Source organism: Colletotrichum destructivum, chromosome 3, assembly GCF_034447905.1.
Source record: "Colletotrichum destructivum chromosome 3, complete sequence".
NCBI lineage: Eukaryota > Fungi > Ascomycota > Sordariomycetes > Glomerellales > Glomerellaceae > Colletotrichum > Colletotrichum destructivum.
Window position 1 is genome coordinate 4009511 of NC_085898.1, and position 23793 is coordinate 4033303.

General features: G+C 55.3%; 4 protein-coding genes across 4 annotated transcripts; 2 read left to right on the top strand and 2 right to left on the bottom strand.

Moving 5' to 3' along the window:
* The first annotated feature begins 748 nt into the window (after window positions 1-748).
* Window positions 749-2686, top strand: CDEST_05312 (uncharacterized protein). The gene has a single exon (XM_062921471.1). The coding sequence runs from the start codon at window positions 1655-1657 to the stop codon at window positions 2681-2683; it is 1029 nt and encodes a 342-aa protein (XP_062777522.1). The 5' UTR covers window positions 749-1654; the 3' UTR covers window positions 2684-2686.
* A 4111-nt stretch (window positions 2687-6797) lies between these two features.
* On the bottom strand, window positions 6798-9765 carry CDEST_05313 (Putative DEP domain, RGS domain, RGS domain superfamily, winged helix DNA-binding domain superfamily). The gene is made up of 3 exons (XM_062921472.1): window positions 8969-9765; window positions 7490-8824; window positions 6798-7399 (listed from the first exon to the last, which is right to left on the bottom strand). Exons 1-3 carry the CDS (start codon window positions 9710-9712, stop codon window positions 7277-7279), a joined length of 2202 nt encoding a protein of 733 aa, XP_062777523.1. The 5' UTR covers window positions 9713-9765; the 3' UTR covers window positions 6798-7276.
* A 4162-nt stretch (window positions 9766-13927) lies between these two features.
* CDEST_05314 (uncharacterized protein) lies at window positions 13928-14366 on the top strand (the record flags this gene model as incomplete). The annotated part of the gene is made up of 2 exons (XM_062921473.1): window positions 13928-14158; window positions 14217-14366. 2 exons carry the CDS (start codon window positions 13928-13930, stop codon window positions 14364-14366), a joined length of 381 nt encoding a protein of 126 aa, XP_062777524.1.
* Window positions 14367-15378: 1012 nt separating this feature from the next.
* On the bottom strand, window positions 15379-15750 carry CDEST_05315 (uncharacterized protein). Its single transcript, XM_062921474.1, has one exon. It carries the CDS (start codon window positions 15743-15745, stop codon window positions 15395-15397), a length of 351 nt encoding a protein of 116 aa, XP_062777525.1. The 5' UTR covers window positions 15746-15750; the 3' UTR covers window positions 15379-15394.
* Between the last annotated feature and the right edge of the window lie 8043 nt (window positions 15751-23793).

The following is a 23793-nucleotide window of genomic DNA, read 5'->3' on the forward strand; positions in this document are numbered from 1 at the left end:
GTAAGTACCGGTGCCCTGGCCGGATCAACACCAACAGCAACACCTTAGCAATAGAGTCTTGGAGGGTTTTATGGACCCCCACAACCGAGCGGAAGATGTGCTGCTGCAGCCTGTGACTCGGGAACTTTTTAGTGTGATAGCGGGGGCGTTGGGCAATCGACCCAGTGACGGCTCAGCACGGGCTTCAATCCCAAAATACCCCACCCGCCCGGCGGCCGCCGCCACGTTGCGGTCCTGGTTCCGCACATTGGGCCCGTCATGTGTCTTCCCCCCCGGGCTTCGAGTGTCATCGCCTTTCGCCATGATAGGCTTTTATTTATTTATTTATAAATAAAAATGATAAAAAAAACAGCGATACTTTCAATTCCATCCCAGAAAACAAGAAATAATGGAGGAATGCGAGCCTCTTGTATCCCGCTCTCTTGCCAATTGACATCCGACGAGAGCATCTCGGCTTGGGCGGCTGGCCGGTTGACTGGCTGACGTTAATTTGGGGGTTGAGCCACGGAGTACCTACATGTACATACGTCCGGCTTCGTAGAAGAGCGAGACATCCGAGCCGACAAGCGAGAGGCCCCCTCCCTCCCTTCGTGTGCCCTCGCCTCATTCGTGCGAGGCGGCGGCGGCCGCCCGTGTTTTGTTTCTTGGGGATGGCAGTTTGGACCAATCGGCCAGCCAAGCGTTCCTCATTCTCATGCCCTCGGGCGCTGAGTTGGAGGAAGGGGAATAAAAAACTGGAAGAAAAAAACTTGACCGACACTTTCGTGTCGTGGGCGACGAGTACTCGACCTCCGCCTCGGCCGCTTCCCCCGCTTTGTCTTTCTGCTGAATGGGATTAAAGCCACTTCTTCAACTTTTGCCTCGCATTCCTTACCGTTTCTTATCCCTTGAGTTAGTACCTTCCTCATTACATATAACCAACCTTTGGTTTTAGCCCATCTCCAAAGGCTCTCTTCTGCTGCTTGTCCTGGGCTGTCTGTTTGTCTTCCCGCTTACACCAAGCCCCTCTCCTCCCTACTGACCGGCCGCCCGTCTGTTGCACTAACCGGCGGCGGCTTTTATCCCTTCCGGCAGGGGACCTACCCGGCCTCACCGCGCTGCGTACGCCCACTGCGAGCGCTAACGCCCCGCAGAGTCGCGGACTGCACGTCTCACACGGCCGCCGCTGCGCCTCCGTGCCTCCGTCTCCGTGTGCTTCCACCCCTCTCATCTCAGCTGGCACAGCCTTCGAGGCACGACGCATCATCAACCTTGAATTTTGGTTTTTGGTTTGGGGAATTTTTACTTTTTCTTCTTTGCCGCATACACTGCGCCTCAATCCATATTCTTTTGTGTGTACAGCAGGTTGTCAATAATCGACACTTCATTGCATCCACTGAAGAAAAGCAAGGGGGGAGGGAAAGGGATCGAATCATTCTTACTGGATTCCATCCCTTGATCATCGATTCATCCAATTTACTGAACCCGCCTCGTTCCGTCCCAGCTTCAGTTCAGCAAGCAAGCAACTCTACCTTAACCTCACCTCACATCCTTACCCCTCCACAAGGTCATTCATCCTCTCACCTCTCCTGCATCGCATGGTTCACGACCAACACTCACCCTCGCACCCATCCAAACACACGCACGCACAAATCCGTGCCGACCCTCATCAATCATGTCAAAACGCACAACATTCACGACCATCTCACCCCTGCCAGCCGGCATCACCCGCGAGGCCGTCCTTGGCTTCCTCCACAACCACGTCGAGATGATCGACCTGAACCCTCTCATCAAGGAGCGCCACCGCATCCCCGCCCCGTCCCATGCGCCCCCGGAGGAGCACGCCTGCGCCTGGTACTCCCTCACCGACGAGATATCATACCTACCCGGCGGCCTGGTCACCGGCAACGTCAGCTACACTTGCTGCTTCCACGACCTGCCCACCGGCATGCAGACCCACTGCTACGCCCCGATGGGCCTCGAGATCCGGGACAAGTGGACTGTAGCCGGCTGCCTGCCCGGCGAGCCTGTCGAGCCCGTCGAGCTCGGTATCGGCGCCCCAGTGTTGGGCCTGTACATCCGCGAGGACGTCGACATGCGTTGCAACGTCTTCACCACCTCCTTCGTCAAGAAGACCCTGAAGAAGAGCCACGGCCTGCTGGTCGAACGTCTGCGGTCCAAAGTCCAGCAGGCCTCCTCCTCCTCCACCACCACCACCCCTTCCGTAACCGCTGCGCATCAGCGGCACGCCAGCCAGACCTCGCTTCTGTCTGGGTCCGGCCCCAACGGCGCATCATCGCACATGCCCCCCCATCCTCGTCCTCCACAGACCCATCCGGGTCAGACTCACTATACCAACGCCCCCGCCGACCAAATCTGCTTGCCGTACAGGCCTTCGCATCCCAAGTCGCCGTCTACACCACCCGGCGACGAGTCACAGAACGCCACCTACCCGGAGCCGCTGCGGTTCCGCCACGCCGCCGCTCCCTTGGCTTCATCTCGGTGTTCGGATGCCGGGTCGCAGCCCGGCGGTCTCGGTGGTGGTAGTGGCAGCGGCAGCAGCAACAACAACTACGCCCACGGAAGCCAATCGGGTTTCGGAGGCATCCATCCCTGCGACGACACGCATCAGCGTGCAGCCGCGGGGCAGCAGCAATACAGCGGCGGGACTCTGCAGGGGCCGTTCGTCGCCGAGCTGGATTGAACCGGGGAGGTGGTCATGTAGGAGGTGTTTTTGAGGGAGGCGGTGGTCCGCAGCCATTGTGCTAGCGAGGGGGGGGGAAAACTGATACCCCCATATCTTTGCAATCCACTCCGATGGATCTATGTACATGCATTTCTTTTTTCTTTCCTCATATTGAGATGACCATGCTGTCATGCCACATGTCGCAGGGTAGATGCGCCAGTGCGGCACAGACTTTCCGGAATTGGCAAGTAATCTATCGATATCTGATGCCCCAGCCCAGCGTCGTGGTCCTGTTGGCGGATGGCAACCGGCCTTGGCGGGACTCTTGGCCCGAGGCCGGAACCGGAGACAAGGGCGATTCAGCAGATGGGCTAGTCAGCCCGGGGAATCTCTGCGTCCTGTCAAAGGAGGTCGTCTGGGCAGGATGACTGTGGATTCCGGGCTTCGGCCGAGGAAGGGGTTTGCGTTGCAAGCAGTTCGAGAAATATCACGAGGAGGGAGGGGAGGGGGAGGGGGAATGACCATGGCGTTTTTGGCCCCGGAGCGGTTTCTCGCGAGCTTGACGCTTGCGTTCGAAATTTACTCTGTCCCAAGGGCCACACGGAATATGGTCCGCCCCCCCATCCTTTCTACAGAGCACGCGCTATGGACGGCTGGCTTCTGCGTTGATGATGTTTGCATCGTCGTCGCTCGCGGGCTGGGCGGGGCGGGCATGTCGACGCATTCAGCAGGGGGGGATGGAGGCATCGAGGGACACCAGCTGTCGAGGGGAACAACCCGTCGCATTGGTATCTCCATATTACAAGTTTGAAAGCGAACATCAACGGCAACCCGCGACAAGTGTTTATTCACACATGCCGTTTGTCGGAGTGAGCGAGACGTTTTGGCGCAAAGGGCATCAGGGCTCGGGGGATCTTGGGTAGACGCTGACATGGTGAAACGAACTAGCCGCTCGTGAAGAAAGCCGCATCGGGAAATCTGGTCCCCAGCTCGCTTCTCAAAGGGATGACCGCCTAGAGAGCCCGGAAAATACCAAATTGATCGCCTAGTTAGGCCGCCCATTAAGCCCAGAGCCTGCTGCTGCCCGCGGAGTTAGTCTATGGGCAGATAGATGGGTTCGTTGTGCTCAAGGAGCAAACTTGGTGCTCCCATTCTATGTCACGGCATGGTCGATTACTCTCGCGCCCGGCATTCGTGTACTTGCGGCATACGACGCTTACTCGGGGCTGCCGAGAAAAGCATTGCCTGATTGCACTCGACCAACCGGCATCACCATGGGGAGTCAATGCGAAACACGCAGTTTTCCTTTGGCATTGGATCCGAGGTCCATCGAGTGACACACACACACCAAAACGGGATAAGTATATAAGGTTCTAAAGTAATAATAATGATTAAAGATACGAAAGGCACAGGGGCCTAAATCAGAATAATGATGTTGTGCAGAAAGCAATGATACCGAGTCTCCCCCCCCCCCCCCCCCTTTTTTTTTATTATTGACCATGAGAGAAAACTAACGGGGCAAAAATGAAAATGAAAAAAAATTGCAGAATGCAAAGAACCAATTCGAGGGCTTTTGTTCACAAAGGAGAATTGTCCGTCCCCTCATCCACTGGAAGCGGGATCGCCCTTCCCCCGGTCTTTCACCCGGGTTCCAGCGAACACCGCGATAGTTCTGGGCTCTCTTGATTCCTCATTCGTCTCGTCTCTCGCTCCATTGTCTGTTCTTCCGTCTTCTTCTCCTTCTACTTCTTCTCCTCCTTCTCGCTTTCATTCTCCGCGACGTCCCCGGTCCCTTGGTGACATATCGGCGTTAAGTAACAATAGGGCGTTAAAACATGACAACAACGGCGGGCTGGGGGAAAAAAGGGGACGTCTAGATAGACAAGACAGAAACATAAAGACGTATTGGCGAAGGCAGTGATGTTTCATCCAAGAGCTTCCTACTCCCCTTTTCCTTCAGTGGAGCCATCAGCTGGACCTCCCCTTTTCCAGAGGCGCCGAACCCCATGCAAAGGAAGAGATGACGGTTGAAGAAGCGAGGAAGGAGCCGAGGACGAGAAGAGAAGAGCGAAGGGGTGCAGAAGGCGCAGCAGATCTGGCTTCACTTCACCCCACGCCCTCCCCTTCCTGAATTCCCCGGTTCCCACCCCATGCTCCCTTGTGAGTCTCTCCCCAATCAACACGAGGTCAACGTCTCGGGGCCAGGCAGAGGCACCATCTGATCCTCCTCGACGGGGGTGGGGCTAGGGGGGGTAAAGAGACCGAGACGACTGTCAGCTGGGCCCCAGGGTACTAGCCAGGCGCCGTGGGCGTAGTGCCCGGGATCACTCAGGACCACAGGGTCTCCAGGGTCTCCGGTCGGCATATCGGAGGAACAGGCGCGACGGACTGGCTAGGAGAATTTAGGGGATATAGCCGGTGGTCTTGTAGTCGTCTTTGTAGTTGGTCCTCTGGAGGAGTAGTGACTTGTCAGCAGAGTTACTTCTTCCCTCCGTCGTGGGGGGTTTCCTTTGCTTCATGAAACATTTGAAAGATGAGAACAGAAGAGGAGGGATAGAACATACGTAGGTCTGAGTGCAAGAGCAGCCGGGGATGATGAACGTCGTGGGCTTGTCAATGGTGTAAGTGCGGTTGTTGCAGTACAGCGTCGTCAGCTCCGGTAGTACGTCGTCGCGCGGTCCCACACCTTGGTGATGGCGTAAATGACCGTCCCGTTGTGGCCTACCCCGCTGTTGACGTGGTGGGGGAGGAAAGCAGCAGAGAAGGTACTGGCAGTGGCGACGAGGCTAATGGCCGCGAAGCCCGACTGGATCTACATCCCTGTCAATCTGGTTTCTCTCTTGCCAGTGTCTTTGGCGAGCTCGTTGACAGTCTTCGTCGCGGGGATTCAGAGCTAGAAGTTGAGCACTGGAGGGAGCTGAGGTTCCGAGGTCCGAGAGTTTCGAGCAATATTTAAGTAATAGTAATTAATGATATTCTGACCCAAGGAAAATGGTGTATTGCGCTTTGCGTTGTTCTAATGATGCTCATTGTGCTGTAAGCGAGTGACTGGGGCCAGTAAAAGCAAAACAAATGAAAGAAAGGGGGAAAAAAGGAAGGAAAAAGAAGAGAGGGGGGGGCCTCTGAACAAACGAAAGATTGGAGTCCTGTTAATGTAAGAAGAGCAGTATGTGTGTGTGACGAGTGGAAAAAAGGAGCCCGTAAACCAGGAAGAAGAGCGAGGGTGGTTCGGGAGCCTCTTTATGCCTACCTGCCCATCCTGAGGATTCGACCGACCGACCGACCCCCCTTCTCCTTCGACGTCTATCTACACTCACTGGCACGGGACGCTCCAGGGGTTGCTTAGATCCCAGGTATTAGGGCACATATGTATCAGAAGCAAAAAGACCTTAGGCTGGACAGTCTCGGGCACATACCAAGATTAGACCATGTCTCTATCTCTACTTTTGTCCACCAAGACGCCTGCTCGCGCCCAATTGGGAGCCCCGGCCTCGCGGCTGGGAATGCCAGCCGAGTGCTTCCGGTCCCGTGTTTATTGTGATCCGCCGAGGTGCCGAGAATGCACCTGCCGACTGCCCGTAATGTGGCGCATTCCAGTCGTTAGGTCCTGAGGGGTTGACTGATTGATTCCGCACATCAGCATGATCGCAAGGAGGAGTTAAAGAAGGCAAAAACCAGCCGGTATGCTCCTTCCTAGAGTTCGACGCTTTCCACACATCATTAAACCAGCATACCTGGCGCTGCAAGCCTTGATACCACTTTCATATGCTTTCCTCTTATTCAGGGTTATGTCGGAAAGGTCGAACCTCTTTCCCCCACTCGGGTCGAGGGTGGGGTTTGGTTCTTAGATATGTACAAATGAGCCATGCCGCTCCACGACCGCTCTCCTCCCTGTTTTGCATTTACCCTTTTTTCTCACGATTACTTCCTTCTTCTCATCGTCAGGCCTACGAGACGTCCATTTTCAGCGTGCCAGCGGGCAGCCGAGGTGCCTCTGTCCTCCTATCTCTGATCCCTAGGCTCGTTCATCGATCGCCATGGGCTCCATCTCGAGGATCGTAGTCGAGACTTGCGCTGTCATGCCATCCTTCTATGGTCGTCCGCCCCCACCAGCCCAGTCATGATTCGAACAGATGTGAGAAATTAAAGCGAAAGGGAGGGGGGGGGGGGGGGGGGGGGGGGGGGGGGGGAGAAATAAAGAGAAAAGGAGGGGAAAACAGAAATAAAGTCCGCATGTGATGGTGACGTGGTATCCCGCGGACTCAGGTTCGCCGCCACATGGGGTCTCCTTCTAAGAATAGTCCGCCCCCAACGCCTTCATTTTTCCAAAATAGCCCAGATGGCGACCAAAATCGGCCCGTGCGGGAGAGCCATCTGGTAAATAAGTGAAAGATCCTGCCTACCGCCTGGTAATGAATCAAAGACTACCGTGTTATGCTCAAGATTATGGTTCGAGTAAAGTGCCGTAAATGCCAACTTGGACTGCGCGGCCTGCGCCGGAGGCGATTCTAGGTATGCAATCGGTCGTGCTGTAGTAAGATTGGGCGCGGGTTATACCGGGTTTCACCAAAGTTTTCTTCGCTTTCCGAAACTGCGTCATGCCGACGTTACTCATTTGCGGTTCGATCGGCTCGTGCTGCGCTCCAGGCCACGACCGCCCGTAACTGCGTCAAAGTCGTAGTTCTTCAAAGTATGCTCGTACTTGGGGCTTCTCAGGAATTTGGGAACCGAGTCCTGCGTAAGGAAAAGAAGGTCGCGCGCGTTAGCTCAAGGATTCCAAAGCATACCGGCTGCGATGACGAAGACAAGGGATGATAAACGTACGCTGGCCATCAGTTTAAAGACTGCGTTCTGAGCGTCCTCGAACAATGACATGACCTCTTGCAGAGTGTCGATCATGGCCACGTCTTGGCCGACGGCCTTGGTCATTCGGGTGGCCAGGTTGTTGCGAAGTTGGTGGTCAATGTTCAACTCGCAGGGAGAACCGGGGGCGAGGAATGCATTATAAATCCCATAGGCCTGCGCCATGATCTCCTTGATACCGTCCATCGAACTCGCGTTGGGGTTCTTCTGGGCGACCCTGATCGCTCCCCGGCAGCTCCGAACAAAGTCGTCCACGTCGAGGTAAAATGATAGGTTCTCCTCACAGTGCGTTTCCCTGAGGTTCTCTCTGAAGAGCAAACGAAGCGCGGCGTCGTTCAGGATCTTATCGAGCCTCTGTGTGTTGGAGTCTCGCGCAATGACGTTCCGTGACGGTGTGACCACCTCACTCTCCGAAGTCCGTCCTCTTGACCCAATGCCATTGATCAAATCCTTGCCCTTCGCCGTCAGTTGATAGATGGCATGCTTGGTAGGCTGGAACAGGTTGTTGCTGGGGTACTGGGCCATGTGAGCACGGTCTTGTACGACGGGCTCCATCAAGTCGTATTCCACGAACAGGGCGGCAATGTCGTACGTCTCCCGCCTGTCCACGGTTGTACAGCAGTCCATCAACCAATCAGTGGCAGCCTTGCCGGTGAAGGTATCCTTGTACGTCTTGCCGTTCACTTTACGTTCGCTAGCCATCTTGACACCGGTAAGGCCGTCCTTGTAGTCGCTCAGAGAATCCGAGTCGGCCGAGCTGACGCTCGATTTGACGTTGGGGCCGTGTGTACCAATGAACCTCCTGAAGATGACCTCAATCGTACCGCGATCCGTGATGAGCTTGTCCGTCTGGCCGTCCCTCTCGAGGATGACAAGTTGCGACAGGGTGGAGCCGACGAGTTCGGCTATCGACTTTTGCTGGATCCCGTTGCGGGAGCAGAAGCGATCCAGCACAGTGACGCCCTTGGGGGTCAACTGCCACACGGAGCCCTTCATGTTGTACACCTGCTGGTACTTTCCGTCGGCAGACTCGATGAACCTCGCCTCGAGGAACTTTTGGCAGATGGAGCGGGCCATGTCCTTAGCCATGGAAAATGTCGTGGTGGTGGTGGTGGTTACTATCCTTGAGGGGTCCTTGGGATCGGGCATGCGGTTCGATTGGGAGAACTTGAGGGAGCCCAGGTTGTTGATTGCATCTTCGGACAGGAAGGTGTTTTCCACGCGTGTTAACCGTACTCGATGGGCGGACAAAGGCAGCAGGCTGACAATGAGTGTTGAGAAGAGGTCCTTGAAGTCCTGTTCAATTCTTTGTGTCAGCATTCATCGACGACCGGCAGGGCTTTGGGCCACGAGTATTCGGGGGCGGGCAAGCGCAGTGGGCGACCGTCGCAAAAGGAGAATCGGGTTCGGCGGGCAACGCCAACCTGGCAGGTTACTGACCTTGGTGAATGGCCGGTCATCATCCGTCATGCGGAGAAGCCGCGAGGATGTTTGATGCATTTTGCTCTCTATGCTCGGCAGTCGGTAGGGGAGAGGCCTATTGGGGTCTGTCTCGGTGTATGGTTGAGAGGGTAGATCCTGTACCAGCGATACCTGGCTTGGATACTTGCCCTCTAGTTGATTAAGAGTGCTGCTAGAAGACGAGTGGTTGGAAGGGCTCGAATATCGGGGGTATTTGTCTGTCGAGCCTTGGCTGGCGGCAGAGTAGTCCGAAGCAGAGTCGGGGGTGAAAGAGGCCCTGCCCAATGCGGAATTGGAGGCGCGCTGGCGGATCGACGGGTCCGAGGAAAAGGCGGCGAGTGCGGAATGGGTCTTGTCAATGGCGGCTGTAGCGAAGCCGAAAAGACCACCAGAGCGTTGCAGCTTGTGCAAAGAGCTGGTTGAGGGCGAGTGGTGATGGGAGCGAAAATGCGGGCGGTTTACCGAAGACACGACGTAGGGATCGGTCGATGATGTAGTTGTGTTGGTATTGGACGAGGGAATGGTGGTGGTGGTGGGTGTCGCAGCAAGAGGAGTGCTGCCGGCGGTGGTGTTGGCCGTGGTAGTGCCGGTGGGTTGCGGATTCGCACTGGTACTGGTAGGGTTGGGGTTGGCTGTGCGTGTGGGAGGTACAGAATCAGAGCTGGCCTCGTTTGACAATGGCTCTTGGATGGAAGGTCGGGAAGTCTTGCAGACAGCGGCCATCTAATGGGAAAAGGAGGGTTAGAGGAAGCGCGGACGGCAAGACGGGTGTTCAAATAAAAAGGCAGGCGCAAAGAAAAAAGAAAAAAAAGAGAAGAGAAAGCGGGTTTTTGGTGAGGTAGGGCGTGGGCGTGGATGAGGGGAGGAGAGGAGGAGGTGTGTGGTAGCGGTAGTAGTAGTGGTGGAGGAGAAGGAGAACCAGGGACATGGGCAGCAAATGGAGTGACTGGAGAGGGAAGGGGAGGGGGGTAGGTACAAGAGCAAAGGCGAGGTACAGTAGGTACGGAGTACACAGGCCTCAAGGCTGATGTACATGTAGACGACGGAACCCTGCAAGTGAAAAAGGGTATCAGGGGGGGCATAGGAGGGAGGGGAGAGGAGGGGATGGGAGGGGGATTAGTACTGAGAGCTCAGTGAGTGAGAGAGTGAGAGAGTGAGAGTGAGACTGGGAGTGGGAATTGAGTGGGCGAGTGGGAACGGAATAGGTATCGCACACGGGACTTGGAAGGGCGCTACACGCTGACCGAGAGAGTGGTGGGCAGGCACAGCCTAACACGTCTGTCAGGACCAGCCAACATGGAGCAGGCTTCGCTTCGGGTCACTTTGTTTCTGAAGCCGAGAGCTACTTGATTGGTGGTGAGGTTGGTTTCCAGAGGGAACAGGCCCAGTGATGAAAATGAACAGGCTAGGTAGGGAGATAGCAGACGAGGAGGATGGCAGACAAAGAAGACAGTGCGGTATACCAGGTAATTCAGCACGGGCAGTATGAGGGCCCGGGGAGCCAGAGAAACGAGAGACAGAAGGCGGCAAGAGCAAGCAGAGGGAGTAGAAGGGGAAATTGGTGATTCGATCACGGATATGACCGTCCAGCCGTGGGGTGCGGTAGTGGGTGAGGATGGATATAAGGGATCTAAATGATACTGACTTGAAGCGGCGAGATGCGGTGATGTAGCCTTTGGTTTTGGTGTGACGTGACAGTCAAAGCTGTCCCTAGGGCCCTGGGAGGGTGAGGTGAGGACCGCGAAGGGGCTTGGAATGACTGTTTTGTAGTTCACGCTTGGCTTGGCGGCATTGGACTCCGAGGGACACACGGACTGGCTTGACGTACGATGGCGGCGGCGTAGACGCGGACGAGAGCGAGCAGCAGAAGGGCGCAACGGACGACGATGATGAGACGGGAATAAGAGGCGCGTCGTAGTGTGGTCCGTATCATACGTGTAGTGGCAAACAGGCCTGGCGCGCGCTGGGATGCAGATGCAGATGGTAATAGTGTAGGGTAGAAACGACGGGCGTTGCTTTGGTGCCGGGGTCCTTTTACTTTTACTCTTGGTTTTGGTTCTCTCTTATCCCCTGAGGACCGTCCGGGTCAAGGCTGAGCGAGGCAAGGCGAGGACGGAGAAGGGCAACAGTGAGACTTGGGACCGAGGACTCTGCTCTGAGACTCGAGATTTCGAATTTCGTTAGAGTGGGCGGCGACAGAGAAAGAAAAGGGACAACAAAACAAAACACAACAGGAAAAGCAAGAAAGAAAACCGGTCAACGAGGCTAGAACGGTAACGGAAGGGGGTGGTCGTGGACCAAACCGTCTGCCCGTACGTGTGTGCACGATGATTTGGTTGTACTTGAAATCGGGTTGCGGGTTCGGTTTTGGCTCCTCTCGATCTTTCCTCCCCTCTGATTCCCTCTTCTCTTTGCAAATTGGAGCCGAAGTGATAGACCAGTCTGATGAGTCATCTGGAAGGTGGGTGGAACGCGAAACGGACTGAGGAGCTTACAGTGTCTAAATAATCCATGGTGAAGAGGGAAGTCAAGCCAGATGCGGCGCGATCTTTTTACACAGTATCACAAGGGGCCTGAGAAGCAAATGAAAGAGAGAAAGGAGAGGGGAGGGAGACAAGATCTGGATCGTTTCCGACGTCCAACGTACATCGATCGAATGTTCGACTTCCAAACTTCTCCTCCTTTGGCGCATCTTTCTTTCGTCTTTTCTCCTCGCCCCAACCAGCCGCCGTTGCGGTACCATCAAGGACGACATGCTGTGCCATGTGTAGTGTACACACACACACACACACACACACACACTTACAGGTAAGGAGGCGCCACGGGCCACGAGGTGAATATGCATGGTCCTGTTCCGTTCCGCATCCCAAAAGGCAAGGGGGGGAAGGGGACTTGTAAGGTAAATGCTGGCTAGACACCGCATCGACTGTGCACCTCCTCCCTCTTCTCGTGTATCCTGACCCTCGTGTGCCCTGTGATCTGGCAACCGGGTTCCCGATGGAAGATGGGTTCTCTTGTCCGTTTCTCTCTCTCTCTCTCTCTCTCTTTTCCTTCTTCTTTTCTTCTTCCCCTTCTTTCCTTGTTGCCAGGCGGAGGGAAGGAATCTGCCACCCGCTGTCAAACAATCCCCCTGGCCAAGACCAGAACCATGCCAAGGAAGGAGTTTCCACACATGCATACGGATACCCTCTCTGTCTCTTTCAAGTCTCTGCAGGAAAAGGCGGTCCCGCCCGTTGCAGTGAAAAAGCCTGGTATGGGGCCCCTGAGCTTTCCTGAGATACGATACTTGTACTCCATCAACCACGCATGCAACCCTCCACAGCGGAGGAACTTTGCCCAAGTATTCCTTACGCCTACTTTTCTCGTCAGTCCACCTCAACTCGCTCAGTAGCCATTGTACCCCTCACTCATGGGATGATAATCGAGAGACATACAGACAGACACAGAGAGAGAGAGAGAGAGAGAGAGCACTCTCTTCCTCCAATTATTCCGCAACGTCAATGTGTCGGTCTGCTATGATATTCTTCAAATGGCAGTCAATCGGGGAAGCCGGTAGGAAAGCCCATGGACCCCAAAGCCGCTGCGTCTCCCCTCACAATTCTCCTCGTCATTCTCATAGTGCTCATGCGCATCTGTACTCCTCAACCCCCCTTACCCACAACGCACGAAGGTAAGGGTACACCGGGAGGGGACAAGGAGAGGAGACGAGAGGGGATATATGAGAATCCCTGCCGCATCGTCCAATCACAACATTGTGCGTCAACTCCTTGGGTACCGAATCCCGTTCCCTAGGAAGCTGCTGTCCCCATCGCCCGCGGCCCAGCCTTCTCAAAACTACGCTCCCAGCACACCGCATCTCGGTTTCACAGAACATACTCACAAAGACCCATTCAATGGGGCATTTTCCCATGTGAGATGGGCATCACTCTTCTGACCAGGGGCTGAGAAAGGGGTTCCGATACTGACTTTGAGATGAGTGTGTTTTGCGGAGCAGCAAGTTCGTTGCACCAACCACACCACAAAAAAAAAAAAAAGAAGAAAAAAGAAGAAAAGCCACAACGTTGTGGTCATCCTTACCATGTGCTACCTTAGGCGCCCTGGGGTAAACAAGAGGGGGGATCAATGTTGGTGAGGTATGATTGTGAAGGAATAAGTAATGTGGAAGGGGGGGAGGCTGCCGTGCCTCATGGCAAACAACCCGGGCAACTCAGGTAGAGTCTTGGTAGGTATCCGTGGTGTAGTGTCGAGGTGGCAGGCAGGGCACATGGCAGAAATGTGAAGAATGACAAGGAGCCCTGGACTCTGATGGAGTAAGGGGGGCAGCTGTCCAGGGGGTACCATGCAGGTGCAGGTGTAGGTGCAGCAGAGGTGTGTTCGTTCCTCAACATCGAATCCAGCAGGTCCATCAAAAACTGTTATTATGCACAGTGCGGACACCCTTCACGACGGCTATGGCTGCTGGTTTCTGTGCGGCTTCCTCTTCGCCGATCGATGGAGGGCTCTGCAAATATATTTCGACGAGAGAAACAACACCACGTCGTAGTCAGACCTCAAAGGGGTTAATTTGGGCGATGTAATTCCCGGGAGGAAGCAAGAAGAATGGAATGGAGGAGCAGAAAACCCCGTTTTCTTGCTGTTGATGATAAAATCCCGCCCATCCACACTGGGATCTGAGAGAGTTGTCACAACGTCAGTCGAATCACTTCGAAGGGCCACATAGATAGCCGGCTCGTGATGTCGGACTTTTGACACTCGGGCCTTTTCTTTTGAAGGAAATGGGAACGATCATGATTCTCTTTGCGCGAGACAGGTAAGCGTCGGCAACCCTCCGCCACCGCCGGTGCAGTCTCATCCCTGGAACATTTTGGGCACCGCTGCGTGTCGTTTGATCGGATACTACGGGCAGAACATCCGCTATGTCGTAACCTTCGGTTGCATATGAGGCCTTCGTCCCTCCTTATGCGCCCGGCTCAGCCGAGTTCCCAGAAGAAGCGACAGACACGGCGCGGATGCGTCGTTGCTAGACGTTTCGTGTCGATTGAACCAGCCGTCAGAGGCCCGGCCAACTTGTCACAACTCATCCGTAACGACGCAACGAGGAGGCTTGCTAATGCAGCGTCATATGCTGAACGAACCGTACTCCGGAAGAGCCCTCCACCATGCGTTCACGTTCGAATCCTACTGTATCCGGCAAACCCATCATGCATCACCAGCCCTCGAGCCGCAGGCTCCGTCTCAGTGCACTCAAGACATGCCCTGGCACAATGCGAAGCAGCATTTGCGACTGATCGCGCTCATTGGTCGTTTGGTGAAGTACCCCATGGCTCGACATGATACGGCACGCTGCAGCCTTTCACGAGCGGATATTGTTCTCTGAGAGACTGGGAGTGCTTCAAACCTTCTTTGTCTGCCGCTGGCCGAGAAAGGGTAGCTTCTAAGCCCAAGGGTGATCATCATCTCATCTGCTCTGATGTCAGAGGCCTTGGACCGGGCTAGGCCTGGGGAAGGCCTAAGATGGTAGAAGCGGGATTGATGTGATAGGTGGAGGGGGGAAGAGTCGCAGCGCAGCGCGGAGGGAAAAGCGACAGGCGGCAAGATCAAGATAGGCTAGGGAGGGATAGCTCGGGTTCCTCGCCATCTGATATCGTCTTTGCAAACCACCCTCTCCGCCTAACCCTGCTGTCGGGCAGACGGGAACACCAGTGATAGGTAGTGTACGATGTAAGCTTCTACGAGGGAACAGCCACAAAGCAGGCCACGACAGCGTGCCCTGAAATCCAAGTCGAATGGGCAACCTGCACCCCCCAAGCCATCGCGAAAGACTAGGAAACGCGGGGTTCTCGTCGCAGCCGTGTGGGGGGTGTGAGTTGGATTATGCGCAGGCCTAGGCACGGTGTTGACAGATGCAACTGGCATACAAATACTTCTGTGGTGTACCTGGGTGGTTCAACCGGGCGTATCCAGTATTTAGAAACAAACAGACGGGTGTGTGTTCCACTGGTGAGGCTGGGTGGGCGTGATGGAAAAGGCGGTGATGCAAATTTCCTCTTACCCGCCCGCCCCGGAGTCGCTGGGGGAGGTACAGGGCGGGTGGCTGACGACAATACAGGCATGCCGCAAAGCCAAAAAGGTGTTGAATGATAGATGTTAGGTATCCAACGCCGCTGCCCATGTCGTTGCAATTGGATAATGGTTTGCTTTTGCTCGTTGTGATGTGGATGGTGGAAGCGGGTGGCAGGTACTCTGTACACAAGTACAGATACTCTGTACAGACACAGAGACATTGCCGATGAGAAGATCGGCGCTCGTACTGTACGTATCCAGGTACGGACATCTTATCTCACTGCTACTTTTCGGAGAAAATGACGAGGGGCGCGGCAAAAACAGCGTCGGGTGGACTCCATCTCATGGCTTCCATGTGTCTACAGATGCTATCAGGCAGGTACCCAGCTCAATGACCAATGACACTGACGACGATGATGACAGGGTGGATAGAAGTGGGGACAGCGGGGATGTGTCTGGGTGCGAGGCATGGTGGATGCCTCGGAAGGAAGAAAGTGGTAAGGCGTCGGAAGGCATGTCCGAACACACTTCGGATACCAGACCAGAGAAAGGCGCAATAATCATAACTGTGTGAGAGATGGAAGGATAACAGGATGAAACTGGAAATGAAATAAGAAAGGAATCCTTAACCCAGAGAGGAAAAGTGAATAAAAACATTTTTGTACCCGTTGCGCGAGACACATGTCCGCCCATTTAGTCGATTTCAGTGTATCCCCCCCTCCCAAAGGGGTGGCTCTTTCCCTTTTCTTATATCTTCAAGAATTCCCTCTGTCTTTAACAGGTAAAGACAAAAGCCAAAGGGAATCCCGCAACGAAATGACAGAAACCTCGCTTTGCCTGGCACCTTCTGTTTTGTGCGTCACATCAGCAGCGCCAATGGCAACGGCAACAACGGCAGCATCAACGAAACACCAGGCTCGGGCAGGTCGGAATGCCAATGGGTCCCAATTGCACTCCTGGAACGGTGGCGTAAGGCATACCCCACCTGCACTGTGCCAGAAAGCGACCTGAAATACAGATACTACCTTACGTATGGATACAAGCTTGGGTGATGGTGAGGTACAGTGTCTCCTCCAGCAAGCCATAGGACCATCCTTGGGAACAGGGGCCGGCTCCTGGCAGGCTGGGAGTCTCACCACTGGCCGACAGATCGGCGCGTGGCCTCAGGGATCCCTCCTACCGAACCAAGCCGTTTTGGGCCCACTACTTCCCTGCAACCACGCAGCGGACTCGCGGTGGGTTCTATGCCCTCCATGGGCGGCGTCACGTAGCTATGACCATGCAACCACCCCTATCCTTGTCCCATCTCTGCTATGCACCACCCAATCCCAAATTGTTGTGCTTCTTTTTTTGTGCTTTCCATAAGCGTTACATATCTTTTCCTTCTTTTTCCTCCCGTGTGCAGCGTGGCCTTGTTTTGTTTGCTGAGGCGCGCTCGTTGATCTTCATTACCAACCTGTATGCACCCAATCCCAAACCCAAAATTCCAGTCCGTCTCCGCACCACCACCCTCTCCCGCCTTCGCTCCCATGCGCTCCCGGCTGTTGCTGAATGCTGAATGCTGGTCGATGACTACTTTGACCGCCGGCCTATACCGTGTCGTAACTGCAGAACCAGCACGGTATGGCCTCTTTCGCTCGGCATTCCCCTCTCCCCACAACCTCGGTGCACAGTACGAAACCCTTCCTCGTACACTACCCTCGCCCAATTTGGCTGGCGCCGGTGCATGGCCACGCTGGAAGCCGAAAGTCGTCCAATGTCTGTCTCTATATGGTGTGCCTATCCGTGTACCTTTCTGTACGACAGGAACTTTCTGACTCCGCTCGTCTCTGTCAGTTCCTACAAGGCCACCCACCCACCCGCTCCGCCCGCCCCATTGGACAAGACCGACGGCATTCATCCCGTCGGCGATGAAGAAAGGCTGAAACGAGACGGACGGCAATTTGATAGAGCTCACCTGCCTGCCTGGTCGCTACCGCAGCAGAGAACTGCCAGCCAAAGAAAAATGTGGAATCTTAGAGTAGTTCCTACTTGCATCGGCAATAAGCATCCTTGGGCCATTTCGGCACTCCACCGTGCGGGAGCTACACTCTACATCACATCATGCACGGATGGCCTGCTTTTGAGCGTCACGTCCACCAAGTACAGTACCGCACCCGTTGACCGTACCAGACACTAGCCGTCCCAGTCCTTATGATGAAGTATGCGGCGTGCAGTACGGTACGCATTCCGTATCGTTGATGGAAGATGCCGCCGTGAAGCTTGGCCGACGGGTGTGTGCCAAGCTCGACGCTCCCTCGAGAATAGGATCGACTTCGGAGTCACCGTGATGACTGAGGAGCTGTCGATGGAGACCCCCCCTCGTGGCTCCTTATTTCCGACCAAGTTGCCTTCGCCCCTTGGTCCCTGGCCGCCGATCTTTTCCCCTTGGCGGTTTGAGCCTTGCCGGCGTGCTCCCCTAAAAACTTTCACTTGGACGCCGTTGTCAGAACAGATCCACCATCCCAACTGCCTAACAAAGGTTCGTCCGCGCGCTAGGTTACAAGCGGCAGTCTAATGCCTTCGTACCCGTGCTCCGGAAACTGCCACAGCGCCATATCATATCCCCCATGAGGGCGCGTAGCTGAGATGGGAACACCACTTCGGAACTCAGTGTAAATATTTACACTGAGTTCCTTCCTGGACAGTCCTGGACAGGCCTGGACAGGGGAGCGAGCCGGTGAACACTGAGCAAAAGGTATGTATCGCGGCTTTGATTAGCTCTTGCTGGTCTTGGATAAGGCTTAAAACGTTTACATTGAACCTACTGTGGCGTAATAGACTCGAGTTGACCAAGTATCACGAAGGTTTCCATCCGAGCAATCCGCAAAAATTTGAGGCCTAGACGAGGTTGTACTGCTCGAGTCCCATAAGAGCTCTACGCTATACATCGTAGTGTGAATACAGGATTGATGGATGGTCATGCTCCGCAAACGCTCGCTACCGCTTGCGCATCTTTTACAAGTCAAGTACACGGATACCGGAGCGAATGGGCCTGAAGAGGACACCGTCGCCTGGGTCTGGAATCCGCTGATTATCCATTAAATGCTCCGCAAGGGCTTCTGGAAGCCTTCCATGGAAGCGACGGAAAGCAAGCGAGGCAGGGACCCAGGCTTCAGGGTTTAGTTGCGGCCGAAAACTACATAGCAGGCGGCGGTGGTAGGCCAAGCTGTTCAACATCGGCATCCCAAGCCATTACGACAGTGGCCCTACTCCAACCCAAGGCTACGGGCGGACTCTTGTACAGAAGAGGTAGTGTAGAATTATTCGACAACGGTCAGTCTATTCCCGTCCGAGGTCTGTTCGAGACAGGGACTCCATAACTTAGTTCCCAAGCCAGTTCAGCCTCGGGTTCAAACGTCTGACGTTTCGCCGGCCGCCTTCCCACCCATGTCAACGTATGAGAAATCATTTTTAGCAGCGTAAGCTCAGAGTCTGCGCGGTAGTCCTAGCTCATCATGAACCTTACTGTCTACCCGAGTCGGATATCAGATCGAACGAAATTCCGCGGATGCCGGGCGCGACTGATTAAACAAGATTGTGTTCGAAGCACACCAGAGATTGACATCGTACCTGTCACAGACCCGAAGCACCGATGCATAGGTGAATATTGGGCATCAGACCACTGGCTGGCCTCGGCTTGTTCGAGGAGCCGTCAAAGCCTCCCATTCACCAGCATCTCAATGACCACTCATCAACGTCACGCACTCATGCCTCGCGTTTCATCCGTAACGGCCAGCAAGACGTGTTCCCACACGACGACCGCTAGTTCAGGAAAACAGACCCAAAATAATCAAGCCTTCCACGCAAGATTTCCCGGGGAAGCCCACCGGGAACATGCACCTTGTCGCCTGCGGTTTGGCGCGAAGAAACCCGGCAGGGTCCAACTGCCAAGCATCGCACCATTTACAGAACGAAGCTACCACACACTGCGTTACTGACTACTGTATCTGCCCTGGACGATAGGCATTGTACTTTCTGACGCAAAGGGGTGACCCGAGAGGCGGCCAATGTTTTCGAGTTGGCCGGCTTGCGGGCCGCGATGCCTAGCACAGTGCCAGTCTGCGGAATTGAAACTCCTGCTGATGTCGCATAGATGTCTTGCGAGATTCATAGGAGTAAGGAGCTCGATGCAATCCAGGACATGGCTCACGATGTGCCGATAGAGTGGGTTTGCCGGCAGAAGAATCAAACTGCAGCTGAACGGCGATTTGGACGTGTCACCGGCAAGCCTCACTCACAGCTCAGCTCAGCTCATCCATTACGAGCCCCCCCCCCTTTTTTTTTTTCTTTTTTCCCCTCTCTCTCTCAAACTCGCCCTCCGATCCGACCAGAATTCACTCAGAGCTACCTGAGACGGGTTGGTCCCTCACCTTCATCGAAGAGCCGAAAACCGCGCCTGGTAGAATTACAGCGTTGCTCATGGTTCTTTGTGTTGCCCACAGGGAAGTTACCTAGTGAGAGCGAGCGATCGCTCAGTTCGTCGTTCCTCTGTGGCCATGCAGATATCCAAGCTGGTCTTCGATAACAAAAAGGCCATGAGCTCAGCCATAGGACTGGTGCGTGGTCATCGACTCAGAATCATGGCCAATGGTAGCACTTCGCTCGTTGGTTAAGCGAAGACCGTTAGCACCCGGACAATTCGGCCTTCATCAAAACGGCGACAGACAACGAATACATACATCTCCCCAACAACCGTTGGCAACTGTTAGATGAACCCCACAACGCGCGAAAGTGCCTAAGGGACCGTGAGATGGCAGAGCAGACTTACTGTGTTGCTAGGCACCGAGCGGATGGGGGAGGCCTGCGGTTTGCAGGTTGTCAAAAGGTCAAGACAGGTGACGCCAAAACACACGCCCAGAGTGACACGAATGGGGCATGTTCCGCTTTGAGAGGCGGAGGCTAGTGTCGAGATCGTAAGACTGTGCCTCGCAGTTCAAGCAGCCCCCAGCTCAGCCCCCCTATCCTCCCACGTGGATCTCTTGTGACGGGGGCGGGCTTGCACGCTTTTTCTTTTTCTTGTCTCTGTTCGTCAGTCAGGATCCGGGGTGGCCTCCCTCCTCTGCAGCCACGCGTGTTCCGCAAGGCTTGTTTTGAGCCGGCGTTTCTCCCTTCATCCACCATCGTGCCTCGCCTCGTGTCGAGAGTCAGGGTCTCGTTATGTGCAACACCCAATTTAAGGGCTCTAGACCAGTTCGTCCTGTCGCCTCAAGCCCCTGTCCGCCACACGAATCCATTGATAAGCGCGCATCCTCTTTGCGGGCAGGCGCTAGTACTGTGCCCATGGCATGGAGGCAATCAAACCACCCCAGTCTGGCACCTGGCCGGTCACTCACGAGGGGAAACGACCACCGCTTTCCGGGCGTCGAGCTTTTGTCGGCTTGACAGTCGGCTCACAAACCTGGGGTGTCGTATGCTGTGGTTGCAGAGGAGTGCGGACGACGACACCTTGACAAGTCAGTGTGTACAGGGGGAGGGGGGAGGGGGCACCAGCCCCCTGGCCTGGCCGTCTCAGCTGTGGAGATTGCCACGTGGTCGGGCAAGCCACACGGAAACTTGCACACAATGTTCAGGGCCCTTGCACAGAAGGATTTTGGGGTTAGGCTGGGGTTAGGCTGGCACGCTGGCACATGGTTGACTGGTCTGGAAAAGCGAAAGCTGACGCCGACGCCGCCTACTGGTACACATGAACAACGACGACAGATGATAGACTTACCACCACCTACCTACCCAACCAACCCCCCGAGTCATCGTATTCCCGAGAAAACGATGCACCAAGCCCCCCCCCCCCCCCCGGCCGATTTTTGTCTTGTGTTCACGCAGCGACGTTGGCTGCTACTGACACGGTCGCCGCCTTGGAGAATAGGGGCCTCGCCGTGATGCCATCTCCATCGATGACGGCCAAGCGCGATATCACCAAGTCGCAAACGGAAACAACAGGACGTGAAACGGATATCGACGCGAGTGTCGCCGCCCTTGAGATACCACACGCCCGCCCCAACGCTTTGTTTGTAGGCTGCTGGATCATGGGCGAAATCGCCAAAATACCTTATTACCACAGGGCGAAACCCGTGACCCCCTTTGGCTGAAATTGGAGATGCAATAGTTCGTAGATGCCGAATGATGTTTGGGCCTCCCCGGCAGTACACATCTGTACACACCCGGACTTCGAGCTCGCCGGCAAACGAAATGCTAGTTTACATTTGCTTCCATCGGAAGGGGAGCTAGACACTTTGCAGCCGGATTGAGGCTAGCGACCGACAAACCGCCTACAACACTTTGACAACAGACAGACAAACACGCACACACTCACACACACACACACACACACACACATATACACATGCAATCATGCTTACACCCTGACGTGACGACGTCCCAAAGGAGCGGACAGAGCTTCCCGAACAGAAGCTCTAGCGGTGCGGCTCGATAGCCAATGATGCCCTCCCAACAGGCGCATCGCATGAGAATGACAGGTCCTGCTTTCCGGACCAACCCAACCGTCCTAACGTAACGCAAACCTAGTTCGTCAACCTAGTGTACATACCAAACGTACATCGGGGAGCCTGCCGACCCACGAACGAGCCACGAACCGAGCAACGAAGGGTGGTGAAGTCCTCAAGGCCTCGGTTAAAGCAAGACAGAATCGCCGCCCGGCCTTGAACTACGCCCTCCGCGCCGAAATTTACCGCTCCTGATCCCAGCCGTGCCGTCAGCCAACCCCAAACAACATGAAACCTTTTACTTCTCCCCTCCTTTTCTTTGGGTCCGTCAACACCGCTTCTTGTCGTCCCCGCTCCGCCCCGGCACACAAAAGGTCGCGTGGCACATCTTGCTCATTTGATGTCGGATTCGCAACCGCAAGGCCCCTGGTCGCTTGTCTGCAGCCAACCCCTGGCTTGGAGGTGCCGGGTACACACTGTACCGCCCTTTGATGCGCCGAGCAAACCACCTAAAGGGGAGGGGGGGGGGGAGGTGGCAGCGTTCTTGGCGGTGTGTACTGTGTATACGGCCGATCGGCACCCCTCCGTCGTACGACGCGGCGGGCGTTTGCCTCCTCCGCCTCTTCGACTGTGGAGCGCGAGGTGAAGTAAGCTCCCATGTCCCATCCTAAGGTACTTACGTCGCCATGCTTTCGCATTGCGTACCCTTGTACTGCAGCTCAGCGGTCACGACGTGGGTCATCTCAACCACAGAGGTACCCATCTTCATTCCAAACGTGTTTGAACCCACGCATACTTGTACAGTAATGTAGTACATCATGTCCCTGGCCTGCCTTGAACCGCATTCCCTTCCCTCTGTTTCACTCAGAATACTCGTAAATTGGGTCACCGAGACCATCCGTACTAGAGTCTAGGACTTCTTCTCCCTCAGGGCCTTGGTGGGGGCAGAGATGGGGCCTTTACTCCTGGAACCCCCCCCATCTGGCACTACAGGGATGGGTTGTTTCTGGAACACTCATGGAAGATTGGCTTATTTACGGACAGGGCGGAAGCGATCGTGTTGAACACAATCGCAGCTGTCAGAAGAGAGTCTCCCCCTGATGTTGAGAATCGGCCGCTACTCAGCTGATGCCCCTTTGTCATTGATCCGCCGCCTCGGTCCAAGGCCCGACGCTGCATGGAGCACAAGAATCAAAGGGCTCCCCTGTGTTTCTCTACGGCTCTCGGGGCTTGAGGATGTGGCAGTTGTCCGATATCAGAGTCCCAACTGTCGTTTGGCGCTGGGCAACGTGGCTACCGGTCGTCCTACCTGTCTCGCGTGGCTTCGAGCCGCCGCCGCCGCCCCTTCCTCCCTCGTATGACAACGAGCCTCCAACCATACTATGGTCGGACTGGGCCAATCCACGGGAACCTCTCCCTTGGTACCGAAGCCCTCCATCCGACGCGCGCGCATGCGCGCGATCCAGTCCCGCCTCGTGGCCAGGCCGCCCGAAGAAGCCAAGTGAAGTCAAGTCACACACGACCGGACTAACACCGGCAGGTCCACGGCCGTTCCCAGGATCCAGCCAGCCATACCGGCAATGGACCCGCGCCTTTGGGCACGAACTCACGTGGACGGTGGGACTGCGCCCGTTTCTCTATGCACGCTTCGATAGGCGGCAGATGTGCTGGCTGGATGTCGCTTTCTTCCATACTAGACCAAGCAAACATCCCATTGTTTTGTTTTGTTGTTGGTTTCCCTCACAGGCTTGTGCAACCAATACAAGTTCAACCAAATCCAACGCCCGGTGAGCCATGTCGACTAGCGATGGGGCGCCGCGGCGCCGGCCCAGACCATTTACGGCACAAATTCTTCCACCTCCTGTCAACGACACATCGTCCTAAAGGGTCAGACACACACACACACACACACAAAGGTATGCTGGGTACCCAACCCTCGGCTACGACTGGGGGGGGGGGGTAAAGATGCGCCCCTAGCCGTCTAATCTGCTGCTAGACCGTCCAGATGGCCTGATTATCTGACACCTCGGCCGTCACACAGACATGGCCGGAATGGCGGCGAGCTCGTGGCCAGCGCCGTCTTCTCAGGCGGCAGAAATGAGTTACCTTCTGTCTGGTTCGGGGACGGGACAGCGCCAGGGTTTGTCGAACTCTTTTCCAAGGGCCGATAAACAACCAGAGGTAACCCGGCAGGCACAATTCCGCCCTGCTTCCGACGCAAGACGAGCACTAGGTTGCCCGCGGCTTTGCTTGATCAGC

What these genes read in the sequence shown, in the direction of transcription:
- CDEST_05312 (XM_062921471.1), top strand. Translation starts at nt 1,655, where the DNA reads ATGTCAAAACGCACAACATTCACGACCATCTCACCCCTGCCAGCCGGC.
- CDEST_05313 (XM_062921472.1), bottom strand. Translation starts at nt 9,712, where the DNA reads ATGGCCGCTGTCTGCAAGACTTCCCGACCTTCCATCCAAGAGCCATTG. An exon ending in ATGACCGGCCATTCACCAAG is followed by an intron (nt 8,825 to 8,968) that starts GTCAGTAACCTG and finishes AGAATTGAACAG; the next exon opens with GACTTCAAGGACCTCTTCTC. An exon ending in TCTTTAAACTGATGGCCAGC is followed by an intron (nt 7,400 to 7,489) that starts GTACGTTTATCA and finishes TTCCTTACGCAG; the next exon opens with GACTCGGTTCCCAAATTCCT.
- CDEST_05315 (XM_062921474.1), bottom strand. Translation starts at nt 15,745, where the DNA reads ATGGGCGGACATGTGTCTCGCGCAACGGGTACAAAAATGTTTTTATTC.